Here is a 14,087-nt window from a genome sequence, read left to right as displayed (position 1 = left end):
AACCGAACTGGATCTATTTCGACCAGCAGATCCTGCATAATCCATACCGAAATGGATTAAAGCCATCTTTGATCGTTAAACCGTCCCTTTCCCCAGCTGTTTTTCCCCAGCATGTTTCGTTTGGTGGCTGATTTTGACCTAATTTCTAAGGTTTATACAATACGTTGAGCCAGCAGCTCACCCAATAAGCTGAACTGGCAAAATGCACTGACCTGCATAGGGGTGCATGTTAAACTAATTTACCAATGTGCTAATGGTCTCTCTTAGGTTTTGGGTCAGTGTTTTCAATCTCGGCATCTTTTAAGATGCGTGGAACACAACTCCCAAAATGCACGCATGGCCGGCTGGGGAATTCTGGGAGCTGAAGTCCACGCATCTTAAGAAGGAGATGATACATTGATATATGTTAAGCCAGGGGTGTCAAACTCGATTCCATTGAGGGCCGGATCAGGGTTAGGTTTGACCTCGGAGGGCAGGGTGGGACGTGGTCGAGGCCTGTCCGGGCACATGTGGTAGCCAAGTGCTAAGGTAGGACTTCCCTCAGACCCTCCCTCACTCTCATTATAATCTTCCTTCTACCTCTCCTCCCTCCCTCCTCTTTCCTTCCTTCCTCCTTCCCTCCCTCCCTTCCTGTCTCTCTTTTCTTCCTCCCTCCCTCCCTCTCCTTCTTTTCTTCCTTCCTTCCTTCCTACCTCTCCTCCCTCTGTCCTCTTTCCTTCCTCCCTCCCTCCCTGTCTCTCTTTTCTTCCTCCCTCCCTCTCCTTCTTTTCTTCCTTCCTTCCTTCCTACCTCTCCTCCCTCCCTCCTCTTTCCTTCCTCCCTCCCTCCCTGTCTCTCTTTTCTTCCTCCCTCCCTCTCCTTCTTTTCTTCCTTCCTTCCTACCTCTCCTCCCTCCCTCCTCTTTCCTTCCTTCCTCCCTCCCTCCCTGTCTCTCTTTTCTTCTTCCCTCCCTCTCCTTCTTTTCTTCCCCCCTTCCTACCTCTCCTCCCTCCCTTCCTGTCTCTCTTTTCTTCCTCCTTCCCTCTCCTTCTTTTCTTCCTTCCTTCCTTTCTACCTCTCCTCCCTCCCTCCTCTTTCCTTCTTCCCTCCCTCCTTTCCTGTCTCTCTTTTCCTCTTCCCTCCCTTTCCTTCCTTCCTTCCTTTTCTTCTTTTTCCTTCCTTCTTCCTTCTCCTTTCTTCTTCCTTCCCCTCTTTCCTTCTTTTTCCTTCCTTCTTCGTTCTCCTTTCTTCTTCCTTCCCCTCTTTCCTTCTTTTTCCTTCCTCGCTCTCTTCCCATCTTCCCTCCTTCTTCTTCTTTGTCTTTCCTCTTTCCCTTTCTCCTTTTCTGCCCCTTCTTGCCTGCTCAAATGTAAAAGAGGAAACATTTCTCCTTTTGCTTTGTCTTTAGTTTGTTGTGATAACCCTCTGCCAGCGAAAAAGTAGAGGGTTGCAGGAGGCCGTCACGGCTGAAAACAGGGCTCGGGGAGTGCACGTGCCCCTCCCGTGCACGAGCTCCGTTTTCGTTGGCAGAGGCACTGCAGGCCGGTCCTTTGCTATTTCCAGCCCAGCCCCGTGGGCCAGATCTAAGCATGCCACGAGCTGGATCCGACTCGCGGGCCTTGAGTTTGACATCACTGCGCCAGTGGTGAAATCCAAATTTTTTTACTACTGGTTCTGTGGGCGTGGTGTGGCTTGGTGGGCATGGCAGGGGAAGGATACTGCAAAATCCCCATTCCCACCTCACTCTGGGGCCAGCCAGAGGTGGCATTTGCCGGTTCTCCAAACTGCTGAAAATTTCCACTACCGGTTCTCCAAACTGCTGAAAATTTCTGTCAGAACCTGCTGGATTTCACCCCTGCCCTGCGCTAAGCGCACACTTTCCAAAAAATCATTTTGGACCATTGCAAAGTTGGTCTTTTTTCCATTTTTTAAAAGAACCTGTCGTTTTTCAGACCCGGAGGAAAAAAATAAATAAATAATCTTGCAGCTGCTCTAAGAGTTATATTCATTCTGACCAATCTGTTTCTTAAAACAGCCCCGTTTTTTTTTTGTTTTTTTTTTAAGGTTGCTTTGAATGCTGGAGAAATGACAGGAAGTTTTTAATTAACGGCAGGAAAATCACAACTGCCTGAAGCCTGCTTGCACATTGTCTAAATTATTTTTTGAGGTTGTCCCTGGCCTTAATGGGATGCATCTTTTTTTTTTTTTTCTTTGTGCCTCAGAAATTCGGGTGTGCCTTGATGGAGATGAGAAACCCAAACTCCAGCTTAGAAGAGAGCAGGTAAGTTTAATTTAACGAGGTTACTTCATAGAATTCCTCTGCAACCTGGAACTGTTTCTTTGATTTTTTTTCATACTTCCTTCTTATGTGCTGGCCTCTGGTGGGGTTATAAGAATTCCACTCCACTCCCAATAAATTTGCAGATTTCCTGGGTGGGGAGAAGAATTGGATGCATCTCTTTCGTTGGCAGATAAAAATCTTAAAATAACTCTTGCTAAGTTTGCTATTGCAGCTGGTAGACTTTGCACTTTGCTAACAGCACAGAACAGTGATGGCGAACCTTTTCGCCACCGAGTGCCCAAACAGGAACACGTGTGTATGTGCGCGCCGGAGCACTGGAAACCCAAGGACCAGCTGGCCAGTGCGCATGCCTGTTTTTTGGCCATTTTTCGGGCTGTTTTTAAGCTGTTTTTCGGGCCATTTTTGGCCTGAAAATGGCCTGAAAAAGGCTCCAAAACAGCCTGGATTAAATAATGTGCAAACTATGATTTTTTTAAAAAAAATTATATAATAATGACATCATTCTGCCACTAGATGTCAGGTTTGTACCGCATTTCTTCAATTAGTTTCTTGAGCCAATTCCTTTTTAGAGGTAAGAGGGTTTTTTTTCCCCTTTGCGCTGTTTTTTTTCTATTTTGCTGCATTTTCTTTGGTTTTTTTTAAAAAAATCCTAATATATTCTTGACAGTTCATAATTATTTTGTATTTGGTTGTTTTCGTGGGCCTCCAAACCCAACCCAAGAACGTTGGCCTCCAAATAAGCAGACATGGCATGCCCCAGGGACTCCCAATTTGTAATACCTTGTTTCCCCGAAAATAAGACCTCCGCCGAAAATATTTAAACGCATGCACAGCCGGTCCCTGCCATTTCCTCTGGTTAGGGTTAGGAAGACAGAGCTGGAAATCAGGTAAGACGGCAAGAGAAACCCCGTCTTGCTCCACGCGCCCCAAAATAATAAGACCTCCCCGAAAAGAAGGCCAAGCGCTTATTTCGGGGTTCAAAAAAAATAAAAGACGGGCTCTTATTTTCGGGGAAACACGGTATTTAATGTGGCAGAAAGGAAAAAATATTCAAACCATGACTGGAGAGTTAATACTCTTAACCAAATGCAGTTTTGGTTGAGTTGAAATCTCAGCAAATGGATCAAATTTAGTTTTGTCCCAGTTTAGCTTTCTATTTTATGGCTTGCTGTTACTGCTACTTGTTCAAAGGTGAGTTTTGCACCCCACAGATATGGGATAGTGGGATCAGATTTATTTCACTCTTGTTTCTCTTTAGAGCCTGTTGCAAATGTTTTTTCTTTATAAGGAAGTAAGGGAGGGAGGGAGGGAGGGAGGGAGGGAGGGAGAAAGGAAGGAAGGAAGGGAGGGAGGGAGGGAGGGAGGGAGGGAGGAAGGAAGAAGGAAGGAAGAAAAAGAAAGAAGGAGGAAGGAGGAAGGAAAGAAAGAAGAAAGAAAGAAGGAAAGAAAGAAAGGAGGGAGGAAAGAAGGAAGGAAGGAAGGAAAGGAAGGAATAGCAATAGCACTTAGATTTATATACTGCTTCACACTGCTTCGACCTTCCCTGCTGACGAGTAAAGTCAATGGGGGAAGCCAGATTTGTTTAGTGACCATGTGATTTGCTGAACGACTATGGCAAAAAGATCCTAAAGTCAAGCACAGTCAAACGATCCCTCATTTAACAACCGCATCACTTAGTGATGAATGTTCTGGATCCCGATTGTGGTTGCATGTTGAGGACCACCTGCGATTTAGCAATAGCAATGGCACTTAGACTTATATACCGCTTCATAGTGCTTTACAGCCCCCTCTAAGCGGTTTACAGAGTCAGCCTCTTGTCCCCAAACAATCTGAGTCCTCATTTTACCCACCTCGGAAGGACGGAAGGCTGAGTCAACTTTGAGCCGGTCAGGATTGAACTGCTGGCAGTCAGCAGAGTTAGCTTGCAATACTGCATTCTAACCACTATGCAAGATGGATGGATGGATGGATGGATGGATGGATGGATGGATGGATGGATGGAAAGGAAAGAAGGAAGGAAGGAAGGAAGGAAGGAAGGAAGGAAGGAAGGAAGGAAGGAAGGACAATAGCACTTAAACTTATATACCACTTCACAGTGCTTTACAGCCCTCTCTAAGCGGTTTACAGAGTCAGCCTCTTGTCCCCAGACAATCTGGGTCCTCATTTTACCCACCTCGGAAGGACGGAAGGCTGAGTCAACTTTGAGCCGGTCAGGATCAAACTGCTGGCAGTCGGCAGAATTAGCTTGCAATACTGCATTCTAACCACTGTGCAAGATGGATGGATGGATGGATGGATGGATGGATGGATGGATGGATGGAAAGGAAGGAAGGAAGGAAGGAAGGAAGGAAGGAAGGAAGGAAGGAAGGAAGGAAGGAAGGACAATAGCACTTAAACTTATATACCGCTTCACAGTGCTTTACAGCCCTCTCTAAGCGGTTTACAGAGTCAGCCTCTTGCCCCCAACAATCTGGGTCCTCATTTTACCCACCTCAGAAGTATGGAAGGCTGAGTCAACCTTGAACCGGTCAAGATTGAACTGCTGGCAGTCGATGGAATTACCTTGCAATTCTGCATTCTAACCACTGTGCCACCATAACTCTTGTACATTTTTGGACCTTAACAGGGAAATAATCCATCTGGAATACACTCACCAAGGATAGCATAGGGTTGACTCACTCTCCCTCCCTCCCTCACTGGTTGCTTTAATTCTCCACCCTGTTTGCAGAAGCTACAAAGTGCGCTTCAACAGTGTCTCCTCGTATTCGGATGCCCGGAAATCCTCTACTGATGGACCCGAAGCCAGGGACAACTTTGAGAGCGCTGGTCCTCTGGCCAACGTCAGGTGAGGAGAGAAGCTACAAGTGGCTGCAGAAATCCAGCCAATCTTGAGCCAATTTGGGGTAAAGGAGAATAGGCCCTTTGAGATCTAGAAAGAGTGCAGAGAAGAGCAACAGAGATGATTAGGGGACTGGAGGCTAAAACATAGGAAGAACGGTTGCAGGAACTGGGTATGTCTAGTTTAATGAAAAGAAGGACCAGGGGAGACATGATAGCAGTCTTCCAATATCTCAGGGGCTGCCCCAAAGAAGAGGGAGTCAAGCTATTCTCCAAAGCACCTGAAGGCAGGACAAGAAGCAACGGATGGAAACTAATCAAGGAGAGAAGCAACCTAGAACTAAGGAGAAATTTCCTGACAGTGAGAACAATTAACCAGTGGAACAACTTGCCTCCAGAAGTTGTGAATGCTCCAACACTGGACGTTTTTAAGAAGAGATTGGATAAACCAAATGGTTTAGGGTTTCTTGCCTAAGCAGGGGGTTGGACTAGAAGACCTCCAAGGTCCCTTCCAACTCTATTATTCTATTCTATGTTCGTCCATAATTTTCCCCATGTGGCTTGTCTTAGACCAGCCCTTTCGTATCGCCTTGTAATTTCTGTAGCAATATATAATCCATTGCCAGCTTGCTGAGCCTGTTGCAATTCCACCCGAGCCCCTATAGCCAGGCCGTTTGAGGGTGACCCAGGATGGCCTTCGTGGCTGCCGTAGCAGTCCTGTGGCACAAGGTCACGCCATACTTCGCCCAATCTTAGCAATCCCTTGCTTTGTCCTGTTACCACTTCTCATGGCGTGGATGTGGGGTTGGACTCTGAGAGGCTTTGCCAGAAGGGCAAGAATCAGAATTTTGTACCTCCTTGGACACCCAAAGTGGGAGGGGGAGAGGAGGAGGAGGAGGGAGAAGGAGAAGGAGAAGGAGAAGGAGAAGGAGAAGGAGAAGAAGAAGAAGAAGAAGAAGAAGAAGAAGAAGAAGAAGAAGAAGAAGAAGAAGAAGAAGAAGAAGAAGAAGAAGAAGAGGAGGAGGAGGAGGAGGAGGAGGAGGAGGAGGAGGAGGAGGAGGAGGAGGAGGAGGAGGAGGAGGAGGAGGAGGAGGAGGAGGAGGAGGACGAGGAGAAGGAGGAGGAGGAGGAGGAGGAGGAGGAGAAGGAGGAGGAGGAGGAGGGAGGGAAGGAAGGAAGGAAGGAAGGAAGGAAGGAAGGAAGGAAGGAAGGAAGGAAGGAAGGTGGTGGAGGAGGAGGAGGAGGACGACGTTGATGACGACAACTGTGGGGTCCTTGGTGCTCTCTGAGTTTGCTTGTTTTTTTGCAGACGTTTCCTGACCCAACTAGGTAACATCATCAGTGCTAGAAGGGAGTGGGGTTTGTGAAGAGGAGGAGGAGGAGGAGAGAAAGAGGAGATACAGATAACATGACTATGAAGACTTTGACTGTAGAAGCAAACTGCATCCTTCCTGCCTCCATGTTGGCTCTGCTTGGATGCCAGAAGTTTGTGGTCACTTGTGCCTTGGCTTACTTCCTTGCAGGTTCTCTGTCTTTGGGCTGGGCTCACGAGCTTACCCTCACTTCTGCGCCTTTGCCCGTGCTGTGGACACCCTCCTGCAAGAGCTGGGAGGGGAACGCATCCTGAGGATGGGTGAGGGGGATGAACTGTGTGGTCAGGAGGAATCCTTCAGAACATGGGCCAAAAAAGTCTTCAAGGTAACCTACATTTAACGGATGTTTCTTGTTTGGGTATCTAGGAGAGGAGGTGATTTTGAAGAGGGTCTATCAGTCTCTACACAACAATGATCGGGGAAGATTTTCACCCCCTGCCCCATAAAACCCTAACCTCCTGCTCTCTGCAGGAACCGAAATGAAAGCATTCCCTACAGTTGAGACCCTAACCTTTGCTTGAAGGTTGCTGTTGTGGCCCGCCAGTGGAGCTGCCAGGAGAGTCGGACAGTGAGGAGGTTGGGGAGGAACTTGGGCCAGTCCTGGGGGCTGGGGAAAGCTCGGACGAGGGCTCTGCATCAGAGGCAGAGAGGGAGCTAGACAGCAGTGAGGCAGAGGAACAGCTGGAGCCCGTTCCTAATGTGTGCATGCACAGAGCTGCCAGAAGACAAGAACAACTCAGAAAGCAGGGTCGACTTGGGAGTAAAGCCACACCTTGGAGGTGATTGCCCCCCCCATAGAAAAGAAAAGAGGAACAAACGGGGAGGGGGCTTTTGCAGGAAACAATTCATTCAGTCGGTCATTTCAAGAGTGGGAAGATCTGTCCGTGACTCTGTGCCAAGTTTTGCCTTGCACTGCAATTGGAAACTAGTTACCTGGCAGCTTTCCAAGCGAGATTAGGTCTGTGTTGATAAATATTCCTCTGAAAGACTGTTTGGACAGGCCTTGCTGACTGTGAACGGAAGGAATTCACAGTCGTGTAAATAAAAGAGGTTTTGCCGGGACCAAGACTCTGCTTCCTGCTTTTTAAAGGACCTTAGCTCAGAACAATTGTAAGTTACTTACAACTCATGGTCACCTGACCATGCCTTATGGTGTATTTGCCCAAAGCTGGTGTATACTTCCAGTTTTTGGCAAAAATACCCACAGCAAACAATGGGCTCGCTGAACAATACGTAGTGATCACCACAAAACGGTCATAAAATTGGAATGGGTGTCGTGATGATCCTCTTTACAACCACCACAACTAATGATCGGGCTCCATTACAGTCGTTGGTTGAGGACTACCTTAGTCTTCAACTCTGCTTGTGCTATGTAGGTACCTCCTTAAGTCTCACCTCTCCACCAGGGGCGGGTTCTACTTACCTTTACTACCGGTTCGCAGCGGGGCCGTGCGCGCAGAAGTTTTGATGGCGTCGGGGTCGGTGGGCGGGGCCTCCTGGTTTTACTACCAGTTCTATAGAACCGGTGCGAACCGGGGGCAACGCACCATTGCTCTCCACCCTGTTTGAGAGGGGAGGGATGTCCTGGTAAGTTACTCCTCCCCCTTTCCGGGCCTTTCCTTGAGTGCTTGGTGTGTCCTACAGGCAGCATGTGATGTGTTCTGTGTGGGAGACGACGTCAACATCGAAAAAGCCAACAACTCTCTCATCAGCAACGACCGTAGCTGGAAGAGAAGCAAGTTCCGGCTGACCTACGTGGCGGAGGCCCCAGAGCTGACCCAAGGTACCATTATTATTTTTTTTAATTTGATTTATATGCCGCCCTTCTCCGGAGACTCAGGGTGGCTTACAATGCGCTAAGCAATAGCCCATTCTGGGCTTCCTAAAGATGCTGTCTTCCAGATGTCTATGGAGATTCCCAATCATCCAGGTCATGATTGTCCCAAAGATGCTTTTTTATTCAAGAGGGAACTGGATTTTCTGGTTCTTTTTTTTTTTTTTTTAATTTGATTTATATGCCGCCCTTCTCCGAAGACTCAGGGCGGCTTACAATGCGCTAAGCAATAGCCTTCATCCTTTTGTATATTTATACAAAGTCAGCTTATTGCCCCCACAACTGGGTCCTCAATTTACCTACCTTAGAAAGGATGGAAGGCTGAGTCAACCTTGAGCCTTGGCGAGATTCGAACCCTGCAATAATTGCAGGCAGCTGGTCTTAATAACCAGCTTAATAACAGGGTGCCTTAAACCCCTGTACTACCAAAGCTCTTTTCTTCCTTGAAGACGTTTCACTTCTCATCCAAGAAGCTTCTTCAGCTTTACCGGATGGTGGTGGGGATAGAAGGATTTATATTCCTTGCAGACAGCTAGTCAATGACCATCATCCACCATCCAGTCAGAGCTGTAGAAGCTTCTTGGATGAGAAGTGAAATGTCTTCAAAAGAAAAGTCCAGTTGCCTCTTGAAAAAGTGCCTTTGTCTCCCAGATTAGGCAGAAAGAACATGTGAGGGACTTTTCTTCACTGTTCACTTATCATTATCTACAGTGGCTTGCAAGCTTCTCACACTTCCTGTCAGGGTTCCAAGAAACGCCCCCAACGAAATCAAACTCCGAGGCTTGAGGTTCCTCAAAGCTATTTTTTATTAGAGATGTCATATTGGCGCACCTGGGAAAACCCGAATCTGAGAGCTTCTGGGTTTTCCTCACCCAAAAGAATGTTTAAGTCCCTTCCTCCTGCACCCACATTTCTTGCCACCGTTGCTGAGTGAATCTCTGCGGCGGTTAAATTAGCAACCGTCAGTGATGGGGACAATTAACTAGTGGAACAGCTTGCCACCAGAAGTTGTGGCACTCCATGACTGGAGGTTTTTGACAAGAGACTGGACAGTCACTTCTCTGGAATAGCATAGGTGTCAGGGTGCCAAGTAACACCCTCAACGAAATCAAACTCCAAGACTTGAGTTTCCTCAAAGTTCCATTTTATTAGAGATGTCGTATTGGCGCATCTGGGAAAACCCGAATCTGAGAGCTTCGGGGTTTTCCTCCCCCAAAAGAAAGTTCAAGTCCCTTCCTCCTGCACCCACATGTCCATCACCTGAACCAATCAGGTACCCTCCGGAACAGAAGATGCCTCCTCAATCTTCTCAGCACAAGCTGCAGGGAAGAGTGGCCTTGACTTTTTTGAAAGAATGTTATTTTGACTACCTATCATCTTCACTCCATACAACCCCCCCCCCTCGCATTTTCCCACAGTAGGATTTGTGGAAGGCCTGAAGGCACAAAGGTGAAAAGGTGCCTTCTAGGTCTGACACTTCCGTTGAGTCCCATTGGAGCAGAGGTGGCATTCAGCCAGGGTTCTCCGAACTGGACAGAATCTTAGCTAGAGGTTCTCCTGAATCTCTGCGAACCCCCAGCAGCCCACCCCTGGACTGGGGTATCTTCACCTCTGGAAGCCTTTGGCGATTCCCTTTTCCTCTCATTGCTTATGATTCCTCTTTCCTTCCCAGGTTTATACAGCATCCACAAAAAACGAGTTTACGCCGCTCGGCTGCTGGCCCGTCAGAATCTCCAAAGCCTCAAATCCAGGTAGGAATGGTAGAAAATGATTTACTCCACGAAAAAGGGACATATAAAAAGCTTTGTGTCAACTTGCAAAGCTTTCAAGTTGCCATGAGCAGGAGGGAGGGAGAACTGAAGTGAATTCCATACATTCTTTCTGACCGCAATCAGAAGGAGGGTGTTAGGTTTCACAGCCAGCCAAAGTGGTTAATTGGAGAATGTGATTTATGACATGGCCAGAGAGGAGGGGAGAGACAGGCTCATAGGGGAACGTAAATCTACGTAGGATCAGTCCTAACTGCATCCGAGTATTGCCGGAATGTTGCTCCTAATAAATGAATATATTTCCTTTGAAGTTTGGATCATGGCTCATGAATTAATTAGGGCATCTTTCGGAAACTTGCAGGGACTCCTACATGTAGTAGTGAGTTGTTGTCTTTTTCTTCAAAAGTGGCAAATTGGAGCCTCTCCAATGGGATGCGATGACACCAATGACCCAGTGTCATTATTATTTCCACAGAACTAACCTTCAGTGGCGCCCTTCCCTCCAAATAGGAAGATAATGCTTAGTCATCTTTAGACATAAGCCCAGGGGTGGGTTTCAGATCCTTTAGCATCCTAATGACACACCTAGAATCCTGCATCCAGTTTTGGTCATCACACTATAAAAAAAAGATGTGGAGACTCTAGAAAAAGTGCAGAGAAGAGCAAATAGGATGATGAGGGGACTGGAGGCTAAAACATACGATGAATGGTTGCAGGAATTGGGCATGGCTAGTCTAGTGAAGAGAAGGACCAGGGGAGACAGGATAGCTGTTTTCCAATATCTGAGGGGCTGCCACAGAGAGGAGGAAGAGGGTCAAGCTATTCTCCAAAGCACCTGAAGGCCAGATAAGGAATAATGGATGAAAACTGAACAAGGAGAGATTCAGTCTGGAAATAAGGAGGAATTTTCTGGCAGTGAGAACAATCAATCCATGGAACAGAAGTTGCCTTTTGAAGTTGTGGGAGCTTCATCACTGGAAGCTTTCAAGAAGAGACTGGACTGCCATTTGTCAGAAATGGTGTAGGGTCTCCTGCTTTTTTTTTTTTTTTAATTTGATTTATATGCCGCCCTTCTCCGGAGACTCAGGGCGGCTTACAATGCATTAAGCAATAGCCTTCATACTTTTGTATAAGTCAGCTTATTGCCCCCACAAACTGGGTCCTCATTTCACCTACCGTAGAAAGGATGGAAGGCTGAGTCAACCTTGAGCCTGGGGAGATTCGAACCTGCAGAAATTGCAGGCAGCTGTGTTAATAACAGGGTGCATTAAGCCACTGTACTACCAAGGCTCCCGCTTTGGCGGGGGGTTGGACTAGATGACCCACAAGGTCCCTTCCAACTTTGTTAATCTAATCTAATCTCACTGAAGTGATCCAGTGGATTAGAAGACCTACAGGATCCCTTCCAACTCTGTTATTCTGTGTGTTTTTCAGTATGTCTTTCTCGGTTTTGAAGACTCACAGCATGTTCTTGACATTTCCTTTCTCTTTAGCCGTTCCACCATTTTCTTACGGCTTCACACGAATGGGCAGCAGGGCTTGCGTTACCTGCCCGGAGACCATCTTGGAGTATTTCCGGGAAACCATGAAGATTTGGTCAACACCTTGATTGAAAGACTGGAGGACGCCCCGCCCACCAACCAGCTAGTAAAAGTCGAACTTCTGGAAGAGAGAACTACGGCTTTAGGTGGGGAAGCCCTTGCGTCATTCTTTTTCTCTTTGTTTAACAAGTTTTAAAAAAAAGAACACAAAGAATACTTTTTAAAAAAGAATAAAAGCAAAAATAAATAACAATCCATCTGGAAGATTCGCCTCAGGTTTTGCTAAAGTTGAAATTAATTCGTCTTGCATTTTGTAATGTCTACCGTTCCAAAAAGAGAAATTTAAGGATGATAGTAATAATAATATTGCCCAATTATGATCAGAATGGGAGTTTGTTATGGCAGTTGCTTATTTCATATGCAGTCCAAATAAAAATCATCAGTTATGCCTCGTTATTTTAATTTAAAAAAAAAGATACTTAACTTTTTTTCTTTAAAAAAAAAAAGAAGGCTATAAATCCTGCACTGAGGAAAATGATTTGTTTCCCCATTAATTTTCTCTTTATAAATCTTCTTAGATGTGGATTTGTTTGTTACGAAGCCATGTTTTTTTCTTATTTTTCCCCACCTCTTTAAGTGGAAACATGGCCAGTCACTTATTACTTACGGCTCAAATATTTTCCATTTACTTTCATGATATTTCCAAACTTTCTGCATATAAAATCTGCAAGAGCAGAGATGCATAGCAATATCATCAACCAACATTTTTGTAGACAATATCCCCCTTCTACCTTGAAATTGAAACCTTAGAACCGGTCATCCTGAGTCATAGATCTGACAAGGAACTGTGTTCCCAACTAATTCAACCCTTAATATTATAAATAGACTCATCTGGCCATTCAAGCCAATGGTAATTTGGAATTTGTTCCCCCTAAAAGTTCAGCACCCTGAAATCACCTATACAACAGCTAAAATCAACACCCAAGTCATAAACGTTTCATTACGTTGAGACCCTTATTTAATTGTCGAGATGTTCTTGTATTCTCAATTTATTTCTGGTTGTTTTAACTTTTATTATTTGGTCTTAGATTGTCATAATAGGTTAATTTGCTCATTTGTTTTGATAGCAGGATAGCACTTAGATTTATATACCACTTCACAGGGCTTTTACAGCCCTCTCTAAGTGGTTTACAGTGTCAGCCTATTGCCCCCAACAATCTGGGTCCTCATTTTACCCACCTCAGAAGTATGGAAGGCTGAGTCGACCTTGAGCTGGTCAAGATTGAACTCCAGGCTATGGGCAGAGTTAGCCTGCATTCTAACCATTGTGCACCATGAAGGGAGGGAGGGAGGGAGGGAGGGAGGGAGGGAGGGAGGGAAGGAAGGAAGGAAGGAAGGAAGGAAGGAAGGAAGGAAGGAAGGAAGGAAGGAAGGAGAAAAGGAAGAGCAAAGCAATAGCACTTAGACTTATATACCGCTTCACAGTGCTTTTACAGCCCTCTCTAAGCGGTTTACAGAGTCATTATATTGTCCCCAACAATCTGGGCCCTCATTTTACCAACCTCAGAAGGATGGAAGGCTTGAGTCAACCTTGAGCCTGGTGAGATTCGAACTGCCAAATTGCAGGTAGCTGGCAGTCAGCAGAAGTAGCCTGCAGTACTGCATTTTAGCCACTGCGCCACCACGGCTCATGCACAAGAGACATTCGCATAGTCTAGAGGCAGTTCTAAAAGGCAGAGAACTCCCCTCACTTTTCATAGGAAACCCCCAGTTCCTTTCACTGTCTCTACAGCAGTGATCTCCAACTGAACATGTCAGAATTGGTCCAAAAGCAACGAATATCTGTAACCTCAGGATTGAACTATTAGGATCTTGGTGGTTTCTGCACTTGGTGGCTTTCCCACAAATGTTATTTTACCATGCTAGGTAACATCATTCGTGCATACAGTGCTCTTAAGACATGTGAGGTCTTCAAAGCAGGACCTAACATGAACTTGTGACATGGGTTTTTGAATCTTCAGGTACCATCAGCAACTGGACCGACGAGGACCGCATTCCTCCTTGTACCATATTCCAGGCATTCAAATATTACCTGGACATCACTACCCCTCCCACACCCATTCTCCTGCAGCAATTTGCCTTACTGGCCACCGACGAGAAGGAGAAGAAGCGCCTACAAGTTCTTAGCATGGTAAGAAAGTGGAGAAGATGGAAGACCTTGATTTGCTCCCTTTTTTCCACAATGTCCAGAGCATCTGGGTGATTATTTAGCACAAGGGGTATCCAACCTTGGCCACTAAGACTTGTGGACTTCAACTCTGAGAATTCCCAAGCCAGCATTCTATGAGTTGACGTCCACAAGTCTTTACAGTGGTCAAGTTTGGCCATTCCTGATTGAGCATGTCTACTCCCATGTTTCCTACATTGGCTACATTCAGATGTGTGGATTTC

The 14,087-nt window shown here is 46.1% G+C and overlaps 1 protein-coding gene across 2 annotated transcripts in view; it reads left to right on the top strand.

Moving 5' to 3' along the window:
- Positions 1-14,087, top strand: part of NOS1 (nitric oxide synthase 1) — a 181,945-nt gene that overhangs the window by 155,310 nt on the left and 12,548 nt on the right. For both annotated transcript variants that reach the window (XM_060683830.2, XM_034405967.3), the window contains exons 16-22: positions 2,202-2,260; positions 5,010-5,126; positions 6,643-6,817; positions 8,137-8,275; positions 9,999-10,077; positions 11,589-11,782; positions 13,658-13,827. In XM_060683830.2, the coding sequence (XP_060539813.2) occupies positions 2,202-2,260; positions 5,010-5,126; positions 6,643-6,817; positions 8,137-8,275; positions 9,999-10,077; positions 11,589-11,782; positions 13,658-13,827 (933 nt within the window). The remainder of the gene's footprint in view (positions 1-2,201; positions 2,261-5,009; positions 5,127-6,642; positions 6,818-8,136; positions 8,276-9,998; positions 10,078-11,588; positions 11,783-13,657; positions 13,828-14,087) is intronic.

This window comes from Pantherophis guttatus, chromosome 17 (genome assembly GCF_059756535.1).
Source record: "Pantherophis guttatus breed Tessera chromosome 17, ASM5975653v1, whole genome shotgun sequence".
NCBI classification, from domain to species: domain Eukaryota; kingdom Metazoa; phylum Chordata; class Lepidosauria; order Squamata; family Colubridae; genus Pantherophis; species Pantherophis guttatus.
This window is presented reverse-complemented; position numbering and strand designations above follow the sequence as displayed.